Below are 27472 nucleotides of genomic sequence, written 5' to 3' on the forward strand. Positions count from 1 at the left end.
ATTGTGACCGTGCATCACAAAAACCAACAACAAAAAGTTGCACAACTCAAATCTTATGTGAAGAGTTGTATAACACTTGGAGTGGGTCAATCTTGTGAATTTCGATTTTTTTTTGTTTAACATTTTCAGAAAAAGTGATTCTTGTTTATAATTTTTGAATTTTGGGATCATAAAGGGAATGTGACATGGTCTTTTCAACCCGTTTCTCTTGAACACTTTTTCATCTGACATAGGCTATCTCAGATTCGTGGATTCTGAGTACAAGAAAGCCTTTACCTTTTCTTTATTCAGTTCTAACTACTTTGAAAGGATCATGCTGGTACATCAAAGGCTGGTATGAAACATGGATAGAATATATTTAATGAGTATGAAAATTTGCAGCATAGTCTGATTATTTGATCATAGTGGTTGCTATGGAGTTTTATGTCCTGTTCTTAGTTCAGTGCATTGCAGACAGCATGACTGGGTGAGATTAAGCACTTGAATAATGATAATGATAATACAGTGCTTATAATAGACCCTAAACTTGAAGGCCTCTTTTTTCAGTACACACTTTTTCTTGGAGTGAACAAGTTTTCATTATTTTGATGGGTCAAGAAAGTCCTTATACTTCTACATGCATTATATGTCATTTTGAAGCTTAAAGTCTCCTCTTTCAGAATCTGCCCTTAACCAAAAATCCATGTCTAGCGACTTTTTGTTGGTTTTGTGATGCAAGTTCACATGATATGTGATCATTTGACTTTATTCTCTTAAAACTTGTGTCAGCTGAGGACACTGAGCACATTGAGGTTGCACATTGCTCTCCATTCTATTTTGTTTTGTTTTTTGTTTTTTAAATGAATTTGGTATTGTTTAAGTGTTTGTTCATTGATATGATTTTTTGGGTTGAGATCAGATCAACAGGTCACTTTATATGGTTACATTACGTGTAGTACACACAATGTAGTGAAAAATCAAATCGTTGACGACCATCCGAACCGTCGTATCTGTCAGCGGTGTGCGAGAACACGTTTTCGAGAAAAACGCGTTTGAAGTTTGGGGGTCATTTGAAGTCTAGTGTAAAGAAATTTCTTGCTTTTATTCCCGATCTTTTTATATGAAAAGAAAGGCAAATTCCAGACGATTCGTATAATATATGTATTTAAAATCATGTATGAATAAAACTAATGCTACATTCACAAAAAGAAAGGCCTCCGCACAGGAAGAGTCGAAAAACAGGTATACGACGGTTCGGAGATCGCACTCTCAGTACGCGCGGTCATCCGAACTGACGTATCGGGGTGATACGTCAGTTTGCTGAACGCGCGTACCGAAAGTGCGATCTCTGAACCGACGTATCCTATTCTTATAACACGCGCATCTATGCGATATGCATGGTTACTTGGTATTTATCTGTAAAAAGAGTGATTTCGTGCATATTTTGGTGTGAATGCAACTATTCTGTGTCATAATTTCATAAGATGTAGTACAAATACGTCCAAGGTCTACTTTTGGCATGCATGATGAAACACTGGTAGGGGAGGGGGAGGTTCCTCTGCAGATTTTTTGTTTGTTTGTTTTGTTTTGTTTTGTTTTGTTTTTTGACATGAATTACGCTTCAGGCATCAGACGAGAGTTCCTTTGATGTAAAAAAACAAACAAACAAACAAACAAACAATCAAAAAACCCACTCCATGTTTAGAACACATTATCTTTGATCAGTTTGTATCTAATTTGTATCACGCAAAAAGTGGTTATACATGTATTGTGAAAGAGGTGGGGCCTATGAAATTATTGCTTTTTCATTGCAGCCTGCCTCTTCTTTTTCCTCTCATTTCATCTTCTCATTGCTCTCCTCCACCTCTTCTCTTTCCCTTGCAACGCTTTAACCCTCTCTCCTACTCTCCAATACTGTAAACAAAAACCAAAATCACACATCCAAGCCTTGCTATTTTTTGTGGTAATTCATGCCGCAATCATGACTGTAATGACCTAACTTTCATTCTTTCTCAGCTACCATGATGGATACTGTACATTTTAACCCATGAATAAAGATTTTCTTTTACAGCTCACATGCATGGCAGACATAATTCATGATCATTCAGTTGGGTAAAACTCAATTATCAGCTTGCTCATCAGAAATAACAAGCAAAGAATTTACTTAGCCACACGTCTGTCTCACATTATTGTTTATATATATATATACATTGTATATACGTTCAGGACTCTGAAACAGATGCAAATTAATTTTCTACGCAGAAACACCCACACACACAAACATGGATTGCACTTGTTCACACAAATAATAAAAGGTGTATTGTCCTACAGACCCCTACAGACTTAAATGATATTCAAGTAGTACTATGAATATCATTTCACTTCCAATTATATATGGTGACATTTTAGTGTGCATAATATTATGATTTCCTCACGATATGAGATCACAGTACATAGAAGAGAAAAAACAAAACAAAGAAAGTGAGTCTTGAGACAAGGCTGCATTAAAATGCAGAAATATTCATTTCAAAATCAATTCATATCTCACATCAAAAAAGAAAAGAAAAGGAATGAACATGTCCTTAAATACAATGGTAAAATTTCATTAACATTTTTTGAATTTACAGAATGATCAAGATGTCTGTGGTAAAATAAATATTGATTTAAATTCATTGATAATGAACATGTCTTTTAATACAATGGTTACATTTCCTCGAACATTTTTAAATGTACAAATCAAAATGTCTTTGGTTAAATAGATATTGATCTAAATTAATTGTTAAACCGATTTTAACATGAGAAAATTGTACACAATACAGTTTATATTGAAAAACATTCTGAAACATTCATCAAATGGAAATGGCTTAAAGCAGAAGGCCAACTTCCTCTTAATATTAGTGAATCTCTAATAACTCAGGTCTTAGGGCTAAAAAAAAAAGTATGATTTGAGTTGTTATTATGTGCATGTTTGTGATTGTACGTTCATTTCGATATAACAGTAATATCTACGCAATGGTCCTACAGAAATCAAATCACATTTGGAAGGAGGAATAAAGCTGTTACATGTACATCTTTCACATGAAAAAATATGACACTTATTGTTAAAGAAAGTATCAAAGCTTATTATGATATCATCGAATATTTAATAGCTATAGAATAGACAAATCATAACATGGAGAATTGTGGTGGGGAGATAGTGCGGAGTGATAAATTATCAAAAATTTGAATACATAGACTAAATTGCTTTTGCATGCACAAACAACTGTAGGCACCATAGGCAAGCAATAACTAGTGAGAAGTTGGTCAGAGCTGACATTTTGCTGGGATGGATCTGATGGTGCTTCATTGTTCAATTCTGGTACAAAGTGTGTATTGGTATCTCTTGAATGCGGTCCATGTCCTTGGTGATGCCAACTGGAAATGAAGAAAACAAAAAGGAAAACAAGATACACATGGTGCATAAATATTACATTTGTTTTATCATGTTTATTTAAAGACTGAATTTATCATTTCTTTGAAAGGACAAGATGTCATCCAGCTTACAACTCATGATGGATCCATGCGTGGACATATGGGGTGTAAGATGTCCTTATCGGTTTTGTTTTTTTGAACAAAAAATCAACAGAAAAAACTGGAGGACGACGTGCGTCTGGTTCCCCCCCCCCCCCCCCCACACACACACACACTTTACAGAATTCCTGGACCCACCCCTGACAACTGCAAAAAAAAAAAAAAATAATAATGGTACACATTAGCCAGGATGCTACATTCTATGCTTGTGTATAGTTGATATCATCCTTTATATTTGTCATTATATGACAGCAATAGCATCATTTATTCCGGATTACTAATGGTTATTCCAATAAGATTGAGTCAGCAATATCTGGGTTGGGTTTCCCGATTAGATTAAGTGCTTTACAAACACTCACTAGTGAGAAGTTGGTCAGAGATGACATTCTGCGGGATGGATCTGACGGTGCTTCATTGTTCAATACTAGCATTGGTATCTCTTGAATGCAGTCCATGTCCTTGGTGATGCCAACTGGAAATGAAGAAACAAAAAGAAAAACAAATACACATGGTGCACAAACATTTCATTTTTTCCATCATATTTATTGAAAGATTGACTTTATAATTTCTTTTACTAAGATTAACCTTTTAATAGCACAATTTTCAGGTAGCCCTTTGTAAATGTCCACAAACAAGAGGTTTTTTTTTGCCCAGCAGAGATCGGACAGATTGGTGATCTGCATCAATGCAAAAGCAGTCAAACGGTTCATGCATCCTCATTTGAAAATTGCTCATAGATTATCACTCTGCTTGGAAGGTCCAGGTACAATTGGCAGACAAGCTACATTCTCCAGTTGTGTGTTAGCCATTTGCTACAATATGACAAGAAGGATAACATGTCATCCAGATTGCAACCAGTGGTTAATTCATGTGGGGCACATCAGGTGTAAGATACCCTTTATTTTTGTCTTTTTTTAACAAAAGAAATAAACAGAAAAACTGGAGGACGTGCGTGTGGTCCCCCCCCCCCTCCCAACTTTCACAGAATTCCTGGACCCACCCCTGACAACACAAACACTGGTACATGGTAGCCAGGATGCTACATTCTTTACTTGTGTGTAGTTTACGTCATCCTTTTTAATTGCTATTAAAGTGTATAAGACAGCAAGAGCATCATTTAATCTTAATTACTAATGGATATTCCAACAAGATTAATGCAGCAATATCTGGTTGGGTTTCCCAACAAGATTAAGGCTTTACAAATACTCACAGTGAGAAGTTGGTTAGAGCTGCCATTTTGCTGGGATGGATCTGATGGTGCTTCGTTGTTCAATTCTGGTATTGGTATCTCGTGAATGTGGTCCATGTCCTTGGTGATGGCAACTGGAAATGAAGAAAACAAAAAGAAAAAGAAAACACACATGATGCATAAATATTACATTTAAAAAGAAATCATATTTATTGAAAGATTGACTTTATCATTTCTTTCAAAGGACAAAATGTCATCCAGATTACAACCCATGGTGGATCCATGCGGGGACACATAGGGTTTAAGATGCCCCTTTTTTTTAACAAAAGAATTAACAGAGAAAAACTGGAGGACGTGCGTGTGGTCCCCCCCCCCCCACAATTTGCAGAATTCCTGGACCCACCCCAGAAAACTGCAAAAAATACTGGTACATGGGAGCCAGAATGCTACATTCTATGCTTGTGTATAGTTAATGTCATTCTTTTTATTCGCTATTATATGGCAACAATAGCGTCATTTAATCCAGATTACTAATGGATATTCCAACAGGATTGATTCAGCAATATCTGGTTGGGTTTCCCAACAAGGTTAAGGCTGTACTAACACTCACCAGTGAGAAGTTGGTTGGAGCTGACATTCTGCTGGGATGAATCTGACGGTGCTCCTTCATTGTTCAATACTAGCATTGGTATCTCAGGAAGGCAGTTGATGTCTTTTTTTATGCCAACTGTAAATGAGGAAAACAAAATATACATAGCCCATGTTTATTTTATTGTTTCTATCTGATTTTTTTTTTAAAGATTGAACTTTTTTTAATTCTTTTTTTATTTAGATTAACCTTTTAATACCACAATTTTCAGAAAGCCCTATTTAAATGTCCATAAACAAGACTTGCCCATGAGCAGAGATCGGACAGACTGGTGATCTGCATTAATGCAAAAACAGTCAAACGGTACATGCATCCTCATTTGAAAATTGCTCATAGATTATCACTCTGCTTGGAAGGTCCATGTACAATTGGCAGACAAGCTTCATTTTCCAGTTGTGTGTTAGCCATTTGCTACAATATGACAAGAAGGATAACATGTCATCCAGATTGCAACCAGTGGTTGATTCATGTGGGGCACATCAGGTGTATGATACCCTTTATTTTTATTTTTTTTAACAAAAGAAATGAACAGAAAAACTGGAGGACATGCATGTGGTTCCCCCCCCCCCCCCCCAACTTCACAGAATTCCTGGACCCACCCCTGACAACTGCAAAAAACACTGGTACATCGTAGCTAGGATAATACATTCTTTGCTTGTGTGTAGTTTATGTCATCCTTTTTAATTGCTATTAAAGTTTATAAGACAGCAATAGCATAATTTAATCTCAATTACTAATGGATTTTCCAACAAGATTACTGCAGCAATATCTGGTTGGGTTTCCCAACAAGATTAAGGCTTTACAAATACTCACCAATGAGAAGTTGGTCAGACCTGACATTTTGCTGGGATGGATCTGATGGTGCTTCGTTGTTCAATTCTGGTATTGGTATCTCGTGAATGCAGTCCATGTCCTTGGTGATGGCAACTGGAAATGAAGAAAACAAAAAGAAAAAGAAAATACACATGGTGCATAAATACTACATTCTTTTTAAAATCACATTTATTGAAAGATTGACTTTATCATTTCTTTGTAATCCAGATTACAACCCATGGTGGATCCGCGCAAGGACACATGGGGTTTAAGATGCCCTTTTTTTAAACAAAAAATAAACAGAGAAAAACTGGAGATGTCCGTGTGGTCCCCCCCCCCCCCCCAATTTACAGAATTCCTTGACCCACCCCTGAAAACTGCAAAAAACACTGGTACATGGTAGCCAGGATGGTACATTCTTTGCTTGTGTATAGTTGATGTCATTCTTTTTATTTGCTATTATATGACAGCAATAGCATAATTTAATCTGGATTACTAATTGATATTCCAACAAGATTGATTCAACCATATCTGCTTGGGTTTCTGAACAAGATTAAGGCTTTACAAACACTCACCATTGAGAAGTTGGTCAGAGCTGACATTCTGCTGGGATGGATCTAACGGTGCTCCTTCAATGTAGCTGATGTCCTTTTTGATGCCAACTGTAAATGAGGAAAACAAAATATACACAGTGCATATATTTTTCACTGTTAACATCATATTTTTTTAAAAGTTGAATTCATTTTTTTAATATTAAGATTAACCTTTTAATACCACATTTGTCAGATAGCCCTATGTAAATGTCCACAAACAAGAGTTTTATTTTTGCCCATCAGCAGAGATCGGACAGACTGGTGATCTGCATTAAATGCAAAAGCAGTCAAGCGGTACATGCATCCTCTTTCCACAGTCAATTGCATGTGCTTATGAAGAACACAAAAACATCATTGGAAGTGAGGCACAAAAATAGCATTTGCTGATAGGCTTACAAACTCTTTTGTTACGTATAGGGCACCCGAATGGGGTCAGCAAGTCAAAAAATTTTAAACTCGGCCTGGCTGGCTACACACATAGATCTTCAGTTTTGCAGTAAAACAAGGGCATTATGAAATTGGAAAAAAGTAACTAACACAAAATACAAGCAGATGTGACACCAAAAAAAAGAAAAGATACTGATAGAAGGTCTAGTATCTGTTCATTAAAGTTTTTTTTTTTTTTTTTTTTTTTTTTTTTTTTTTTTTTTTTTTTTTAGGCATAACCCAAATAAACATGAATTAAGGCTACACAAGTACATGCTCATGTCTTTATTTTGAAAACATGGTATACCAGGTTGTGCTGTATATGAGTTGACACCATGAAAATGTAATATACCAGGCCCTACTTAAATGCATTCATGCAGTATGGAGTAAGCTACTTCTAACATTGCAGCACAGTTATGAAGTTATTAGAGGCATTGAATAAACACACACGCTGTATACTGTCCATACTTTTTACTACAAGTATGTATTCATTTGTGTGCACTCAATCTTACCTAATTTCGCCCGGTAAATGTTGTCATCATCGTCATAATCAGAAGTATCATCTTCGTCACTGCTGTCTACGGTGCTCGTGTTTCCATCATCGCTACTGCTTTCAGAATTCTCTCCCCTATACACAGCAGTAACTGTGCCTTTCCACAGTTTCCTGTGCCATCGCATTGACACACGAACTCCAAGTCGTGGGAAGCTGCCCTTCCTGAATTTCAGCTGATCAACAGCTACGGTATTCCTCGTACCCATCTTTGTCCCAAAGGACTTCAACATCTGGTGGTTTCCCTGAGGACAAAGACCTGTAACAAACAAAAACAAAAACATTCACTTCAAGTGTATTAAAAAAAAAAATAATTTTAGCAGAAATGTTTTACCTCAAGCCTATCTAGTGGTCTATTTTTACATTGATCGTAAAAATGCAAAAGCACAATTCAACTCATACTATAAACGGATAGAGGGCGAAGATTCCCTGTGCTTATGGTACTGCAAAACTACCCTCTAGAATGTGTGGGCACCTATAGCCTATAGCTAGGCTAGATCTGACAATTGGAACATTGCATTTAGACCTAAATTTATATATTTTAATTGTAGTGGAACATCAGCGTATTACTATTAGATATCACAGGAGGGGCTTACTCAAGTACTGCCCTCTGGCCTGTTAACACACTAAAGCAGGGCTGCCAACACTGGAAACTAGTTGAGAGTGAGACTCCCATAGGCCAATGCTATAATTCAGGAGTCAAAATGAGTGAGATCAATAGAAATGCATGCAAATGAAATAAAGTTTTAGAGTGAGAAAGGACCAAAATGAGCGAGTCTCACGCTCAATGCGTGAGAGTTGGCAGCCCTGATAAAGCCTTCATTGCAGTGATTTCAATATTATGGAGACTTGGCACTCACAGCGACATATAAAATGCATGCAATAAAAACATACTCAGTACTGGTACCCGTACAAAGCTTTTGCAGTTGGCTAGATCTCTGAACAACACATATGTATTTATGGGCCAGCATAATTTAATCCTACTCCTAGAGTCCCAGGAATCCTAGTAGGCCTATCAGATAAATTCACAGACGTTGGTAAAATTATTCATATTTACTAGGCTATAGGCCCTTCGGCTTCTAGTACTAGCTCCTTCCTTGGCTTACATTGGCAAATTCACATGAGATACATTACACTCAGATTTGGGTGTTTTTCTTTGTGTGTGTTTGCAATCTTGGGGCTCAATCGGCCATAGATATATAAGTAAGTATAGAACCTATCATCAGAACTCTAGGGCCCTACACTCAATGATGAACCAGCGATTAGCCGCTCTGTTGGCTGTGACCACGTAACTTGTTAGACTCGTCCGACTAGTAATCTCGTACTTTTTGTGGTAATTCCCAAACAACTCACCCTGAAGTGTTAACAGTTTGGCATTGCCCACACCCACTACATAATAATGAGGTCCACATATGGACCATAAGCACATAAAGCCAACTCAACGAGATCATTGTGAACGTTGTTTTTCTAGACTAAAAGGGTCTATGATTTAAACCCTACTAAACTGTACTGATTACTATGTATAGAGTATCCCTTTGTACCCACATATTTATCTATACACAGGACTACACCTAACAACAAAACGAAATATTTTGGAAAACCCACGACAATCTGCGTATTTATCTTGACAAGTGACAATCTTACGGATAGAACTTGCCTGGGTCTGTTCATTTTATTTGAAATTCCATGATTTCATAGCTACTCATTGTAAAACTCACCGGTCCTGGGGAGGGTCCGGTTGACGCTCCATCGTCTGCTTCTGCCAGTTCTGGCGATACGACACCTTCTCTGAACGTGACTCGAAGATTCGCGACCACCCGAACCGACGTATAGCGATACGTCGGTTCGGATGAACGCCTTCAGCCAATTCGCGTTCAGGCAAAATGACGTATATCAAATTTCTCTGTTGAAAACACAAAATCCGGTTTCAAAATTTTGTGAGTAGAAAGAGTGTGTGCTGGGCTTTCTTAACAGGGCAAAATCTGAAATTCGAAAAATTTACCGAATTTTGACATATACGACGGTTCGGATGGTCGCCGACGAAATGTTTGTTTGTTTGTTGTTTTTTTTTAAGAGAAGAAATAGGTAGACTTGCACAACAAACATCTAAGTTGCCAACTTCGCAAGGTGCTATACATGTACTAGTCATTCCAACGAGACAGAAGTTTAGTGAAAGATTTCTTCCATATCTAAGGATTTCTTTTCATATTGTTCTCCCAGAGAAATCTTACAGAACGAGTTGTGTTTCCAACTTAATGTGTTTGGATCATAGAAGTACATTTTTACACACAAATGTACATCCTGATATCAGCGATTATTGTGTTTTTTTCATCAGCTCTGCTTGAGTTTTCCTCGTATTCTGTTAAGAATTTATTTGCAGCTTGGTGTTGGTTATGATTTGACAATGCTGATATTTCAAAAAGTGTTGCTCATCCTCATTTAGGCCTATGTGCTTACGAGATGTTGCATGGTATCTTAGATGACTTTATTGGTTGTTGTTGCTAGTTACTGTAAAACATGATATACGTGTATTCGCGGCATGAAATTTTGACGAATTGGAGCCGACAAAAGCTGTTGACAAAAGCTTTCACGTGCATTTTAATTTCACGAATTTTGGCGCTCGCGAAATTCGCGGAATTAAAATGCACGCGAAAATTCCTCATTTTACAGTACCCCGTCTGCTCTTTTTCAACCCTTTATATCCCTACGTAATTGCTCTTCTTAAAACCATCCACACCACTTCCCAGTTTGTCTCTTGACGGATCATAATCATTTGAATTGAATTGAATTGAATTGAATTGAATTGAATAATCTCCAAGTGTGCACATTTGTGTGTATCACACCTTATGATGCCTTAATGATATAAATGAGTGCAGTGGCGCATCCAGAAGGGGGCACACCAGCTTTGGCGCACACCCTCTTTTTTTTTTTGTTAAAACAAAAGAAATAAAAAGAAACAAAATGGGGGGATGCCCCCCCCCCCCCCCCTTTACTTTTGTAAAGGCGCCTCCCCTTTACGGAATTCCTGGATCAGTGTGCAGAGAGCAGATTAGGAGATCAGATCACAAGTGAATATTATGAAAATACTTTATGGCCACATTTTTATACATGCATAGATAACTGCAGAAATCAGATTCAGCAATTGAATGAATACTTTAAGACAAGAGTGTCAGTTATAATTTTACTGGGAATGTGTGAAGCGTCTTTTAGTCACGATCTGATAAAGTCTATAATATTTTGTATTCATCCATCACACTTTAAGCTGTGGCTGTGTTGAATGATATACTATGATAAAGTGAAACAGGGCACTCCCATAACAGTATAACGCGGTTATAACAAAATTTAGTTGCAAAGAAAAAGTTAAGGTCCCAAAATCATTATCTTTATTTTATCATTATATACTTTATTTCGATACAAGGAAAGAAAACTGCTGGTTCTTGTAGGACTTTGTTATAACGGGAGTCACCTGTATAATCCCAACGTTGTTTAAGACGGTTCAATAGGGAGCTTTAGATTTGCGATGCAGACGTAAAGATGGCGGTTGCGTTGACTGTTCGCCTGTCTCCCTGCGTCATGTTGCAAAGTAGCTCTAGATTTCGCAAAAACGCAGCCTATACAAAATGAAATACCGCCCCCATGTGTTGGTCTTCATGATCGCATCAAGTATAGCTCTCTCAATTGTGAATTTGAGCGGACATTAAAACGGCCCAGAATCAGCATGAAAACTCAGACGACGCAAGATAGATTATGACAAGCGGTCTTGCACATGCAAAGAACAGGTTTTGTTTTGTTTTGTTTTGTTTTGTTTTGCTTTGCTTTGCTTTGCTGTAACATCCACGTCGCAAATCTAAAGCTCCCTATTGTGTCCTGTTCCTGAGAATGTTTCACGATTGACTAATTTATGACCATGGAAACTCTTACCTGAATTTCTGAAGCCAAGTTGTTCTTGTGCTCAAAGGGTACGGTACATGGCTTTGTATGGTTTGTCATAAGTCTGACCTCAAAGAAATCCACGGTATAGTAAAAGGGTACCAGTATGATGATGCAGGGGGAGACACACTCTATTGATGCGGGTTGAATTTCAGCCATAATTTCTGTTATGAAAAGCCGATATCTTATTGTATCACAACACATAAAACGCATGGCACAACCATAATATATGCTTCATATACATGTATAATGTATGATGGGGCATATGCTGTCCTAGCTGGGCCTGTGGGCTTTTGAAGAATTCAATGGTTATTGAAGCAGTGATATTATTTTCTCACTATAAGAATAAGGGTTCAGTTAATTATTTGTCCCTCTTTTTAGAAGTTGCGAGATTCCTCCACTGTGGGGGTTGTAAGAGAAATGTGAAACATATGAATTATATGAAATAGGAATTGCGACCGTCTGCATTTCCTCATAAAATCTGATATATCAAGTTTCTCCTGTACATTGTTGCAGTGCAATATACTTAGCATAATACTGTTGTGCCATATTTTATTTGCTTCATATCTTGTACTGTTCTTTTGTTTGTTTTTAGAAGTGTATGTTATTATTATCATTGTTTTTGTAATTTTATGTTCTTTTTTTCTGCTGCCCGCTGGAATTAGAAACTTCCTATGGAAATCTTAATTTTTGCCAATGTCAACTTACTTTTTCAGATCAAAGTAGGTAGATTATCCACGTGTTATGTCTTGTGTACATTTTGATATTTAGCTCATTGATTTTGACCACCCTGTAATAAAGAAAATCAATGAAATCCAAAGCATATCAGTCCTGATAGTTCCATAATATCCGCAGCTTAAGCTCAGAAGAAATATCCACATTGCAATGTTTTAAAGAGCTTGCTTTTATATCAAGATTGTAATTGCACAAATTGTCTCCTATGGTAAATACAGGAAAATCATCTGAAATATTTCCCGTATACATTGTATTGTGTTGAAATACAATGAGTATTAAACTGCACTGTAAAGAGTAAAGACGTGTTTTGTATTTCTTGGCAGTCATGATTCTGTAGAAATAATGATGATAATAATGATAACAACAATAATGATAATACATGCATACATATACATACATACATGTACGTGTAAACATATATGCAATTTCTATAGCATCATTTTTCATTGTGATCTTGTGCTCAAGGCGCTTTTAATGTTGGTCTATCGTGAGCGAAAGCTCGTCCCCCCCCCCAAGTTTTCCTAGAAAGTAGAATACATAAGAGACCAGAATTTTAGGATCGAAGAGTGTGTGTGGGTTGGTATTGACGAAACAAGCAAAATGATTTATGCAGTGTTTGTTAACATGGCTAACTTTTGCGCCAAAATGAAAGCCACTATCAAACTCAGCCCAGGGCCCTGTTTTATGAAGAGTTAAAATTGATCATTTGTAGTTGATTCTATCATAAGTCTATGGCAGCCTGTGTAGTAAGGGAATTTACAATCGATTTTATCTTTTGATAAAACGGGGCCCAGGAGCTGCTCAGTCTTCTCAACTATGCAGGAGGCTCCACGAAAACAGAAGGGTCATCCCATGAGGCCGACATCCACGAGTCATACAACTCGACCACTACATGTAATACAACTCGACCACTACATGTAATTGGACATTGAACGAAGAAAAGCACTGTGGCATAGTGGATAAGACTCCCGACTCCCGATCGGAGGCCCCGAGTTCGATTCCCGCCCAGTGCTTACGTCCTTGGACAAGATGTTTTTATCCACTGTGTCCCTCTCGACCCAGGTGTGTAAATGGGTACCTGGCAACGCTAGGGTAATAATAATAGCAGGGCCCTCTGGTAGACCAGGGGCAACACTGAAGAGACTACCCTGGCTAAATAAGACCTTATTATTATTATTATAAAAGGTCCATGAGTTCGACACTAGGCAAATAAGGCCCATGAGCGCGACACTACCACATCCCATGCCGAGTTCAACTTTATACCACACGGGGCGTAGGTCCTACACGTAATATGTCGGTCTGGTGGGCCTTGTTTGCTTATTGTCGAAGTCATGGCCTGTTTGACTCGTGGGCTGTGTGATTCATGGGCTGTATGAATCGTGGATGTCCGTCTCGTGACGTGCACCCTAAAAGGATGGGGGTCCATCGTGCCTCCCTCCCGCATGAATTTCACTTATCCCCCGAAACCTTGCAAACGGATTTATTGTCTCCTTCATGATCCTTTTCTTGAAGAATCTCGCGCTTTTTTTTTTTCTTTAATTGTGCCAAATTATCACTAAGCTCATCTCGGTTGTGTCATATTATACTAAAATTTGGGATATTATCTATTCATCTTAGCAGAAATACAGTCAATGGAATAAATGTGAAAAAACCCCGCAATACATTATAGCAACGGCGTAGCCAGGATTTCATCTTAGGGGGGCGGTTAGTCTGCGAGGGAGCGAAGCGACCGAGCCCGAGCGAGCGGAGCGAGCGAGGGGGGGGGGGGGGGGGGAGGGTGTGGGAGGGGGGTGTCCCCCCTCCCAGGGTGAGAACTTTTTGCATTTTGATGTTGTAAATGGTGCAATTTGATGCATGTTTTTGCGCGTTTTATCGACGTGAAACAGTCCCACTTGTTAAAGGTAGCAGTATATTTTGATGTAGATTATCATTGAACAATTTGCCTATAAAATGCTACAATTAAAATATGCTTCTTGTATTAATTCTTTTCACTGAATATCATGAACGCGACTGAACCCGAGAGAGCGGAGCGAGCGAAGGGGGAATGGAGGGTGTGGGAGGGGGTGTCCCCCCTCCCACGGTAAGAACTTTTTGCATTTTGATGTTGCAAATGGTGCAATTTGATGCATGTTTTTGCACGTTTTATCGACGTGAAACAGTCCCACTTGTTTAAGGTTGCAGTATATTTTGATGTAGATTATCACTGAACAATTTGCCTATAATATGGTACAATTTAAATACACTTCTTGTATTGCTTCTTTTCACTGAATATCATGAACGCGACTGAACCCGAGCGAGCGGAGCGAGTGAAGGGGGAGGGGAGGATGTGGGAGGGGGATGCCCCCCTCCCACGGTGAGAACTTTTTGCATTTTGATGTTGCAAATGGTGCAATTTGATGCATGTTTTTTTTGCGTGTTTTAAAGAGTTGAAACAGTCCCACTTGTTTAAGGTTGCAGTATATTTTGATGTAGATTATCATTGAACAATTTGCCTATAATATGGTACAATTTAAATACACTTCTTGTATTACTTCTTTTCACTGAATATCTTGAACGCGACTGAACCCGAGCGAGCGGAGCGAGCGAGGGGGGAGGGGAGGGTGTGGGAGGGGGTGTCCCCCTCCCACGGTGAGAACTTTTTGCATTTTGATGTTGCAAATGGTGCAATTTGATGGATGTTTTTGCGCGTTTTATCGACGTGAAACAGTCCCACTTGTTTAAGGTAGCAGTATATTTTGATGTAGATTATCATTGAACAATTTGCCTATAAAATGCTATAATTTAAATACGCTTCTTGTATTCTTTTCACTAAATATCATGAACGCGACTGAACCCGAGAGAGCGGAGAGAGCGAGGGGAGGGGAGGGGTGGGTGTGGGAGGGGGTGTCTCCCCTCCCACGGTGAGAACTTTTTGCATTTTGATGTTCCAAATGGTGCAATTTGATGCATGCTTTTGCGTGGTTTAACGAGTTGAAACAGTCCCACTTGTTTAAAGTTGCAGTATATTTTAGTGTAGATTATTATTGAACAATTTGCCTATAAAATGGTATCATTTAAATAATCTTCTTGTATTAATTCTTACACTGAATATCATGAACACTGTCCGTTCAGCAGTCAAACAGAAAAAGCAATCACACGAGGGTGTAGATGGGGGCATATCCCCTCCCACACGAAGGTGATTTTGCGTTTTCAGACCTGAAATTCAGCGATCTGTTGCAAATTTTTGGTGCAATACTTTTTCACCGAAGTGATAAAATCACGGAATTTAGCTCTTATTCCGAATGTGCACCATCTGTGTGTATGTATAAAGTCTAGTGAGGTAGAGCTTAGGGGAAGGGGGATTCCTCCTCCCGCTCGCGGAGCTTTTGCGTTTTTAGAATTGAAATACAGCGATCTGGGTATAGCCACAGTCTACTTCTATGCATGGCGGAAGGGGGGGGGGGGGGCGGGCGGGCAGGGAGAAGGCGTGGGCGAGTGTTATCCCCACCCTTCCCCACCCTTGGAGCTTTTGCCTTTTTAAGGTTGAAATTGAGATATCTCGTCTACGCATATTTGATGGAATCAACATTTGGGAAATCACACACACACACACACACACACACACACACAAAACTGATGGGGGGGCTGAGGGAGGAAAGGGTCGATTAAAAGGGGAAATACCCCTTGAGTTTTCGGAATATAAGTGATAAGTCTTGTGCACTCAGAATTATTCATAATTTTTTGTAAATCTAAAAAGTGTACTAAGCTAGGGAAAGAGGCACAGAGGGGGAGGGTTTGGGAGGGGGTATCCCCCTCCCAAGCACGAGAGATTTTGCATATTTTGAATTGAAATTCAACGATCTGGTGCACACTTTGAGTGAAATATTCAAAAAAAAATATCTTATTTGATGAAAGGTTGCAAAGGAGACCCGCTTCATGTGCATGCATACAGTATACACGCATTTTTTTTCCGCCTCCCAAATCCCCGGTCCAAATCTTAGGGGGGGGGGGGGGCGATCGCCCCCATCGCCCCCCCCCCCCCCCCCTGGCTACGCCAGTGGTTCTCATGTGCATTGTAGCCATGAGAATTGATGAGTTAATGTGTATGTTGTCTGAAGAGATTTATTGATTCGTACATATACAGAAACAATAAGTGAAATGAAAAGGTGCAAAAAGTTATATTTCACTTACAGTTTTTCTATAATGACAAGTAAATAAATGCATAATGTAAAAATGAATGAATAAATTCCAAATTCACAAGACAACAGTATTAAAATTACGTTGCGATGTAACAACTGCTCCACATTTGAGCTTACAGTAGAATTTCAGAAAAGTCTGAAGTAGTCTAAAAAAAAGAAAAAAAATCCAAGCACAACAGTGAAAATTTAATCATTTCAAATTTAGGTTTAAAGTAGAGAAGTTATGAAATTTTAGAAATTCATTATATTTGCTAAACAGTTATTGACCAGGCAATATAAATAAGCAAAATGATGAGTCGATGACGGAATTGCCTCCCAACTTGCCAAATTAGTTAGTACCTAAAATTCGGACATTTTGAGGGTATTTTTTCCCCAAATACATTAATTTTGCCCAAGTCCCAATAATAATTTGCGAAACCTCGCACGCATAGATGACAGGAGTCTTTTCATGTGACAAATTTAATATCCTTTCCGTCAAATGTCAAACGGAATCGTGACAGATACTTCCTTTGGTCGCCAATCAGTCGCTATTTTGAACAAGAAACGTGATTAACAATCCTTCCTCCTGATTAGAATATTGTAGATCCTACTCAGTGCTGAAGGCACGATTAAGTGAAATATAATGATGGCATAATGTTCACTTCATCAAAGACGAGCAGGTCCGATGTGCATCAGAGTTTGTATCTCAGAAATTAAACCGCATATGGACCAGTCCTTCTCAAGCGCTTCCTACTTTCGTCAGGATTGGCGTCTGAAGAACGCGTCGATAGCAGACTTCAAGACGTGCAGCGGGCTCCTCCCGGCACCAGACGTACTTCTCGAAAGGCATGAGAGACTTTTCAGGGGAGCTTCATGTCACGCCGAACGTACATCCCAAACGCTATTGATAAAAAAAAAAAAAAAAAAAAAAAAGTTTTCTTGGTGTGGATCCAAGTAACACCGGACGTGAATGTGCAAGACACAGGACACGGCTTTCAGTGTAGCTATTGAAGCATCACACCGGGTCATGCGCCAGACGTACATCTGTAACACAGAGGATCATGCGTAAGACGTAGATCTGTAACACACAGGATCATGCACATGATGTAGATCTGTAACACACAGGATCATGCGCCAGACGTATATCTGTAACATACAGGATCATGCGCCAGACGTAGGCACTATAGATCTGTAACCCACAGGATCATGCGCCAGACGTAGATCTGTGTAGTAAGCATGACACAGTTTCGGTGGAGCTCTATGAACACGACATAAACGAACAATTCTCAACAAAAGAAGAATACTTCTCAATAAATCTCCACACCACTTATTTCAGACGTCAATTCTAGTAATTATCACGCAGTGATGATAATGCCAGAAACATGGTATCACCTTATGGATGAAGTATCATAACCAGAGGCTCACAGTAGGCCTATATTGTTGGGAAAGACGTAGGCCTATACAGTGATACATATCCCAGCAATAGGAAGTACCGTTGGAGGACGTATGGTCTAGCTATAGCACGCGGTATCACCACATGGATGATGCATGCATACAACCAGAAGCTCACGGTATTGTTGATGAGTACGTTTATGACCTTGCTTTCAACGACAAAAATAAATTCTGTTAAGTCAAACTGACAATTATTTTGGCGCCTTCAACATGGCAAACGCATCCACCCATGGACTCATGAATTGTGAATCCTTCGACGTCGAAAACAACTGCACTCTTATCTGTATTTCTTCCGTGCTTTTGGTTTTCACCATCATCGTGACGGCGTTCAGGACAGCTGTGTTTAAGAGCGGAAATGCTTTCAGTGAGGTTGATTCGATGCTTCAGGTGATACTCGCCCTCCAAGAAGTCTTGGGAGGTTTGTGTAGTCTCCTGTCCCTGGTAGGGGTCACCTTTATTGCAGACAATGTGTTCCTGGAGGCTACGGGGGTCGTCGTCAGTCTGATGTGCTCATACCAACTTCTCGCTACTCTCCTAATAATGCAGATATCCCGATATTTGATGATCGTGAAACCTTTACTGTTCACCGCATATGCATCCTGGAAGAAACTCCTTTCGTATTAAGTATGTTAATTTCATTACTGCTTTCTGTCGTTGTTACAACACTTACCTACACTATCAGTAGGAATGCAGCGAGGTCTTTTTACATCATGCCCATACTAATCGGGTTTGCATTTCAAACAGTGATTTGGTCACATATTCTGCTTATATCGTTCAAACAAACCAGAAAGATACAAGCAATACGCAATATTGTTGCCATAGACTACAGGAATCGACCTCAAGGGAATTTGGCGAGAAACGGCTTGAAAGGTATACGAACAATACTTCTCATGGCGGTCGGCTATTGGGCAATTTGGTTGCCCTTGTGCTTGTATGTGTACAACGGATTGGGGAGTTTGGCACTACCGAGATGGTATCGGGCGTTTACTGCTACCAGTAGTTGTCTGGGCTCATGTTGGAATATCGCTACATATTACCTCAGCGATCGTACTTTCAGGACAGCCTCCCGTACACTTTGCAAGTCACTGAAGGACAAGATGTTTTCTTCATAAATTGTAGTTGCGCATGCAGATAACAACGAAACGCTTTATATAGACATTAGCATAATTATTATAATCATCATCAAACTTCAATAATGTATATAAAATCTTTGCCTTGTGGATCCAGGATAGCCTCTTCAGTTTTGACACTGACCTAATAGAAGCTCTTACAATCATTATTCGCCTAGGCGTTGGAAAGAACCAATTTACATACTCCTGCGTGAACCGAGAGGAACATATCATGCGGAAAAAAAAATGTCCAAGGACGAAGGCACTTGACGGGATTCGAACTCGAACTCGGGACTTTCAATTGAACGACAAGCCTTATCCACTGTACCCCAACGACACCCTCTTCCCCTTCCCTTTCCCGTGAATCCCTTCCAATGAGGTAGGGGTCAAGTATTCTCGTCAACACCCCTGTCATCCCCTCTCCTTTCCCACCTCCCCAGATCAACTTTTCAATTTATCCTTAATTACAATCCACCCATCTCTTCCTCGGCGGTCCTCACATTCTTCTCTCTCTCCCTGTCTCTCCCATATCCAGTTCTCCATTTTATCAGGTGCCTCACAACTGAAGGGGTCACACGCCCCCTTGCCGTCTGAGTCTCCATTTAATTACAATCCCCCTCCCGCCTCCCTTACACCCCGTCCCCGTCTCCCTTATGGCGACCATTTCGATGTGTTTTGCTTCAGGAGTATCCCTTGTTACCAGATTTGAAGCTAAGCTCATGCTGGAATATCGCCACATACAACAGACCTTACCGATCGTTCATTCAGGACAGTCTGCAGTACACTTTGCAAGCTACTGAAGGATAAGATGTTACCTCTATCGGTCTATAGACTGTAGCTTTTAACAACGAAATGCTTAGATATATGACCATCATCCAACTTTATAATGCTACAATACACTCAAGGAAATATACTGTACCTTCTGCTCCTAAAAACGGGTGGCGTTGTCATATACCTTTCGTGTAGACTTCATGGGCTAGAAAGTACCTACATGTATCTTGCGACTATGCCGTCTCTCGTAACTGCAATGGCATTCTTGATACCGGCCACGCGTAAACGATTTTCTTTTTCCACGATGTGAACGTACCAGCATTTTGCAACTTAGATATGAAATTAAAACTTGTTATTGATTCTTACCATTACATTATTTGTAATTATTATGTTCACCTTCTCTTCTGAGTGGTTGTTTTTTCTGTTGTTAAAACTATCAAATTCCTTGTTGAGTTCATGAAATTGGTTTGGAAATGACTGTCAAAGACGTAAATTCATAAAAAAGCAATAAACATCAATGATAACCATGCATTGGAAGGGAGTGTGAGTGCTGACATTGTGTGTTCAAGACGCTCGTATACCAAGGCCAAAGAAAATTAAGCAAGACGTTAAGAAAAAAAAAACCTCTACGTCAGAGATTCCATGGACTAAACGTTTGAAGACCGTTGGACAACTTGTCGAAATCGGCAGTCGATTGGCAGGGTTGCTACTGGATGGTGATGCACAAATTGGGAGCCATTCCCAATATATCCCCAGCACTCTTTTCAGCTTACACAGGAACCTTCGGCTCAACAGGTAGGTAAAAGCAGATAAATAGTGAGTAGGCCTACTGGAGTGAACCATTATACTTTTATTCTTCTATATACCATGGTTTTCGCTGCCTAGCATTCTGGATTATCAAATTTGGATCAGATGTATCTATGATAACGTCGGTGATAACGTGGATAATGTTTTTTGTCGGCTACTACTACAGTTACCTTTTTAACATGTACAACTCAATACAGTGTATTACATTTTAATTATATATCAGATATAACTGGCTTCTAACATGTCTAGTAAGGTAGTCTGCTGTTTATTGCAGAAGGCGTATACCGAAGGCTGGAGGAAATAATGGAGGAGCGAAATAATAGATTCACCTAAACACAGAAGGTTTAGCATGCCACTATAATTATTATAGGCCCTACATGTCGCTTGTCAGATTATATTTAATTTTCATTATTAAATATCTTTGAATGCGGAAGCACTCTCATCCGGATATCTAGGGTGAATTTGAATGACATTTGCAGTCGTTTTGAGGTTAAATTCTCCTATCTACACTCAAGATTAACAAAATCACGAATTCGCTTGACTGATTGAAGTCGAATGCCTACAGATACTATTTTTTGATATTGTTGGTCATTCAAACTCACTTCAAAATGAAATGTATATAGAAATTTTGTTGAAAAAGAAAGAGTATACGTTTGGAAAGTATAACGCGGGAAAGCCTACGAAATGATGGGAAAGCTAACGTGTATGAGACGCTCTAGTCGTCAGAATAAAATTTACCGAGTATGTAGGCTTCATCACTGTAGTCAACAATATGCAACATGTTGAACTTAAACTGACGGTAGGACCCTTTACTTTTGAATTTCGATTAAAGTCGGAATTTCGATCAGGTTTCAACTGTTTCCTATAATTAGAAACCTCTCATAATATGAAGAGCATACAAGTCTATAGAGGAATTAAAGATTTGATGAAAATCGATTTTGAAATAGATGGGATATCCTCAATCAAAGTAGAACAAAGCGATCCTAAAAAAGGTTGGGTCCCACCTTTTTACGAGGACCTCTTTGTTTTTGGATATCTCAGCCATTTCTAACAAATTTTCATGAAATAAACTTTGTATTTATGCTCTTTATTTTTTCTTCACATCGATCAGTGGTTCCTTATCATCTCGGAAGTATTCAAAATTTGAATACCCGTCTCAAAACTATTGTACCCTTTGCTCCCATAAATTTCTTTGTTTGCAGTATATTCTAATAGTGTTCCACATCATGATTGTATATCTCAATGCTTTATACAAATTCTTTACTTGGTCTTTTTTTTAATATCGTCCACAATGTATACAAAAATCTTGAGAAATCAAGACTGAAAGTATTCCTTAATGACTGGAGGTAGAATCTTTAGAATAGGCCTGTCACACTGCGTTTATACTTTGGAATGCAGCATAATGGACCTTGTGAAACGCAAATTTAACGTTTTCCAGTACGACTTTGTTCTATTTTGTTGCTATTACGAAAATTGTTATCTATTAGAAATGGAAATCATGGACATAAATTAGAGCAAGATCGTAAGAAAATACTCTTATTTGGGACTTTCCATTATGTTATCTATTAAAGACATAATTTACCATTTGCAGATGAAACAAAAACCCAGGATTACTGCTTCAAAATAGTCTTAAAATGTGAGTTAGAGCTAGAAACATCCAATGTAAAAATTTGAACCAATATAATTGATGTTAAGTATTGTTAAATACACAAAATGTGAGCAATAATAATCATAAAATTGTTTCCGGATTAAACCGTATACAGTTATTGTTTATTAAGAAAAATAGTGATGTCTCCTTAAATAAAGGCTTTAGTTAGTTTGAACATTTTATACGGTAGGATATTTTGTGATACACATGACCTACACAATATGCATCAAAGTTTAATGTGATATCTTGAAATTTTTAAAATTGCTGCTCCTAAAGGTTAACAGGACCTTTAAAGGAATGACGACATAAACCCAAACAGAATATGACTCTAGACAATTCATAACGAGGGGAGTATATGAGCGGAGGATGAAAGGCGATATCAAATTGACCTGCATTTCTCAAACAGTGCCCTCGTGCTTTATTTTCCACCTATATGTAAGTTACTGCTTCAGTCTGTATATATTATGTGCATTCATTGCATAAAAATCGTCTCGGCAAGACTGGTTGCACGTTGCGTTCTGTCTTCATGCTTTTTGATATCAACTATAGGTGAGTTTTTGTAAAGTTTATATTCTCTAGGGTGACTGACAAATGCATCTCTGTAAACACCCGAGTTTCTCTCTCGCTTCTTGAAATTCTATTTCAATCGTTACATTCGTTTGTCTTCTAACTATTCACGTATACATCTATCAAAACTACAGGACCCTTCGGGTGAAACATTAAAAAAAAAGGATGTGAGCTCGTTGGAAAACGGGAGCTTCATACAGCCCATGAGTTCGACATTGAAAACAAGTCACTGAGTCATACAGGTGCGTTTACCACAAACTCTTCTTCCTCAAAGATGCGTTTTATCCATACACAGCTTAAAGTATAAAAACCCACTGCTCAAAAATATAAGGTAATTGACTCTCCTCTAGTCACCTATCTAACTGTTGAAAAGAAAACACATACTCTGTAAAAATGTTTACTGAGAAAAGATCTCGAGGCTCTAGAGTATAGGGTCTATTCAAACGCTTTATCTTATACCAAGACGTGCTAGCTGTGCAATGAAAAGGACAAACAACGAGATATGAAACACCGAAGCATAAACAATAAAGAATTATAAGATAAATGCTCTTTTAACACATTCTATCCATAATGATTCCAACTTCCAAAGCAGTAGAATTATCCTTTCAAAAGTTTGTAGAGTTGAAAGTGAAAAGTGTATAAAGCGTTTAGAAGAAATTAAAAGGGGACTCTACAACAAACCTAATCCCACTATTCTACAAAAAAAGAAGGTTTTCTAGGAAAACTGCTGAAACACAATTTTCCATTTGCATTATCATCCTAAACTTTACCATTAATGTAGAAAAAGTTCTGCTCTTTCAGAAAATGTAAAACCCCAAGATTGAATACGTTGACCCATATCTCGCGTCAAATGTTATTTTGAGTCCTGACACGAAATCAGTGTGTGCGACTTTTTGTTGGTTTTGTGATGCACGACCACTTGCAACAAAGCATCACAAAACCAACAAAAATCGCCAGATATGGATTTTTAGTTAACTGGTTAAGGGCATGATTCTGGAAGAGCAGACTCTAAGCTTTAAAATGATCGACGACTCAATTCAATGGACTTTCCTAACCTATCTAAATGCTTGAAAGAAAGTACAATGTACACACTCGGAAAAAGTGTGAACTGAGTAAAGAGCCTCTGAAGTGCAGGGTCTATTCAAGTGCTTAATCTTTACTGAGACATGCTTGCTGCGCGATGAATGGGACAAAAAAAAAAAAGAAGCAGGACTTACCACCACAGCAACAACAATAAAGGGATCATCAGATTATGCTCTGTCTACATATTTTAGCAATGAATAATGTCAACTTTCAAAGTAGTAGCATTGTCCTTTATGAGAGTTGAAAGTGAAGAGTATGCAAAGGATCTTCAAGAAATTGATCACACTATAAAAGACAGGGGTTGTAGAAAAAAAATGCTGAAAACGAACTTTCTTATTCATTTATGATCGCGAACTTGAGCATAATGTATAGAAGACAAAGTCATTTCAGAAAATAATTAAAACTCAAGATTGACTTTGTTGACCCGTTTCACCTTTGTTGATCTGTCCTCACGTACAAATCGAAGGGTTTGACTTTTTGTTGGTTTTGTGATGCACGGTCACAGTTTACTCTTTGTCACCCTTGCAAAGTGTGCATAGTCTTCTACTTACACAACTATTATGTGCATACATCGTATGATATTGCATGACCCGTACTTCTCTTCTATCGTTTATCAAGAAGAGATTGATAAAAAGTATACTTATGTATAATGTATCATATTTTGTTTGATGGAATTGAAGTATATGAACTGAACAAAGTTGAGTACTAGTCAAGTCCTAGAGATGGAAAGCGATATCCTTTTATAATTCCTCCACGATAACCTTTTATAGGACCCGCAGAATTATAATGCATGAAATTGAAGCCAGGTGTTATTGTTCTGCGTGCCGAAGCTTGTGATGTTTTATGGAAGCCCATATCTTATCCATTTTGATTCGCACTCTTGTCTGTTAACTTTGACACACTCTTGAAGTGAAGATGAGAAATGGGGTTATGTAATAGCACCTAGTTTTAGCCTTCAATCTTTTAACGTCCTCGACACAACGAAAACTAATCCATCATGATAGGTGAGACACGTTGTGATTAGATTGAATTATCACTATTCGACAAACAATCTAATATGTATCATGACATTAATGTTAAAACTATCATGAGCTACATACCCTTGGAACGGGCTATCAAAGTACAAGCAGAACACCAACTGCAAAGAAATATTCTGATGACGTCGTCGGTACATCGACTTCTCCTGTTGCAACAGTGAGTCGCAAAGTGGATGAATTATGTCTCTTAATTAGGGAGCATGAAATCTGATATGATCTAACGGAGACCGTTAATTAATGTCATAAATCAAAAAGTGTTTTAAACACTACGATGAAAATGACTCTAATGAATGAAGTAAAGTTATTGAACAGAATTGCACAAAAGCGAACCGCATAAGAGGATTCAATTGGTGCAGGTTTTGATTTATCAAGGTAACGTTCAATAAAGGTAGAGATTAAATCTATTCATCTGGACTTATTGTTTTAATTCCTCGACTCCGAACAGAAACGTCGGTAGTGCGTCTGCGCCGATTATAGCAACGACGCCACGCCCTCCCCGCCACCAAATCAGACGAGCTGACGAAGCGTCCAGGATCGCACGTGAAACCTTTCTCGGAAGTGAAACAGTAAGTCCACGTGAAATCATTTAATTTTGTATCTTTATTCACAAAAGGAGGTTATACGGAATTTTCCAAACGTTGCGTGTATTTACAAAATATAGCTTTGAAATATTAAAGAGTATATACCACAAACATGGCAAATGAAATTTAGATGATGGGGTATTGCTTTCGTTGATACGCACTCAATTTTGGTTAAATATATTATTATGTTTTTTCTTTCTTTCTGTCTTTATTTTTTTTTTTACAGGATAGAAGAAAGGAAAACACACATGTAATCCCTATCAAGGTTAATAGCAATGGAAAAGTGCGATTCATACTGAATAGCAGAGCTGGTAAGACGTTGTACGCTCATTCGTTGAAAGCTTTAATTCAGCGTACAACGAGTTGCGAAATCCACTAAAATATACACAGCTATTTTCACTCTTTTATCTTAATCACTTTCTGTTAGCCTCTTATTCACTAAGATAGCGTCGATCGAAACGTGATTCAACTTCTACAGAATCCATGCCAGAAAATTAATGGGATATATAGGCTTTACAAACCGAGCGAATGAAACGCACAACCTTTCATTACCTATATCATATAAAATTTGAATTAATATCAGTTGTGACATATCTGCAATAGCATAATGAATGCGTTGGTTTGGACATGGGCTGTTTTTTGTTCATTCAGGTATTCAACTCTTCCATGGGTTTGCAAACAAAATACATTCCGTGGAAATTATTGGGGAGGGGGGTTGTTGGTTAATAAATAATACAAACATCGCCAACAAGGAAGCATTTAGAGGCTATTGCACCCCTACAATATTAGATTAGAGGGGAGAGTGATGTTTGCCTATTTCTTCTATTTTCAAGACGACCAAGAAAGATTTTGTGAGGTCAACTGGGGAACAATATTGTGAGACGGTGACGTAATCATTATAATGTGTTGTTATGTTGTCATCAATATCAACACCTGAAAATTAAAGTGTACACCATGACTTTCTCATTACAACCAATTGTGATAAAACTTCTTCCACTACCAGAATGCTGAGTTCATAACTTTATAGTTATCTAAAGCTGAAGTAAGCATGGACTAAAATGGTGCTTTAAATCTCTTCAAACAGACCTTTTCTGGCAAACATGGATAGAATGGCAGTCAAGCAGAGGATTTGGTTCCTATACATCTTACTGATATTATCGGAAATATCGTCCGGGGCATCTTTCAGTAATAGCTCCTTTAGCACCCCACTATCCACCAGGCAGCCATATTCCGGTGACACGAGTAAGTTTGACATAGAGGCAGCCTGTATGTATTTTATAAAATGGGCTTTGGAATCTCTGCAATCTGATTGGTCAATTGTCATGCATTGATATTCAGTGATCCGCACTGAACCATGCATCCGGTAAAATCCGAACGCATGGCCATGCGTCCGGTAAAATCCGAATGCATGGCTCTAGACTTGTATAGTGTTGTAGGTGTACCAGACGCATGATGGGGAAACTGGTTGTATTTTAATAATGAATTCATGGGCCCATTTTATAACACAAATGATGCACAGGCCTATTTTGTGGATTAGTAAGAATATGTATATAATTATCATTATTATGTATATTTTTATATTTCAAAATTAGTATACCTTGTACGTTTGTGTTGATTATGCTACAGTATCTTTGTTTGAAATCGAAATATCAATAGCAATTAATTTGTCTCCTAATTTTTACAGTGTATGCATATACGGTTCATGTAATATTTTTCTCGAAGAACTGCAGTACAGTTACAGTTACTTTAATACTGGAATTGGATTGTTCAGATAAAGTGCTTTTTCCACGTTTGTCTACACGAAGGTTGCGATAGAAAGTAAGGGA

The 27472-nt window shown here is 38.3% G+C and overlaps 1 protein-coding gene across 1 annotated transcript; it reads right to left on the reverse strand.

The window, feature by feature from the left end:
- Window positions 1-311: 311 nt before the first annotated feature.
- On the reverse strand, window positions 312-17441 carry LOC139743932 (uncharacterized). The gene is made up of 6 exons (XM_071654399.1): window positions 17346-17441; window positions 9488-9626; window positions 7732-8028; window positions 6776-6862; window positions 5349-5465; window positions 312-331 (listed from the first exon to the last, which is right to left on the reverse strand). The coding sequence occupies exons 1-6, from the start codon at window positions 17439-17441 to the stop codon at window positions 312-314; spliced, it is 756 nt and encodes a 251-aa protein (XP_071510500.1).
- Window positions 17442-27472: the final 10031 nt, after the last annotated feature.

The sequence above is a fragment of the Diadema antillarum genome, unplaced genomic scaffold, assembly GCF_040938485.1.
Source record: "Diadema antillarum isolate AM-2024a unplaced genomic scaffold, OU_Dant_1.0 seq00001122_RagTag, whole genome shotgun sequence".
Lineage (NCBI taxonomy): Eukaryota > Metazoa > Echinodermata > Echinoidea > Diadematoida > Diadematidae > Diadema > Diadema antillarum.

Bases quoted from the DNA above. Each gene is read 5' to 3' on its own strand.
- LOC139743932 (XM_071654399.1), bottom strand. From the start codon at position 17,441: ATGCCTTTCGAGAAGTACGTCTGGTGCCGGGAGGAGCCCGCTGCACGT. The intron at 9,627-17,345 runs GTAGGAAGCGCT...AATTGGCTGAAG, and splicing joins AGACGCCAATCCTGACGAAA to GCGTTCATCCGAACCGACGT. The intron at 332-5,348 runs GTGAGTGTTAGT...GTTTCATACCAG, and splicing joins CTCCAACCAACTTCTCACTG to CCTTTGATGTACCAGCATGA.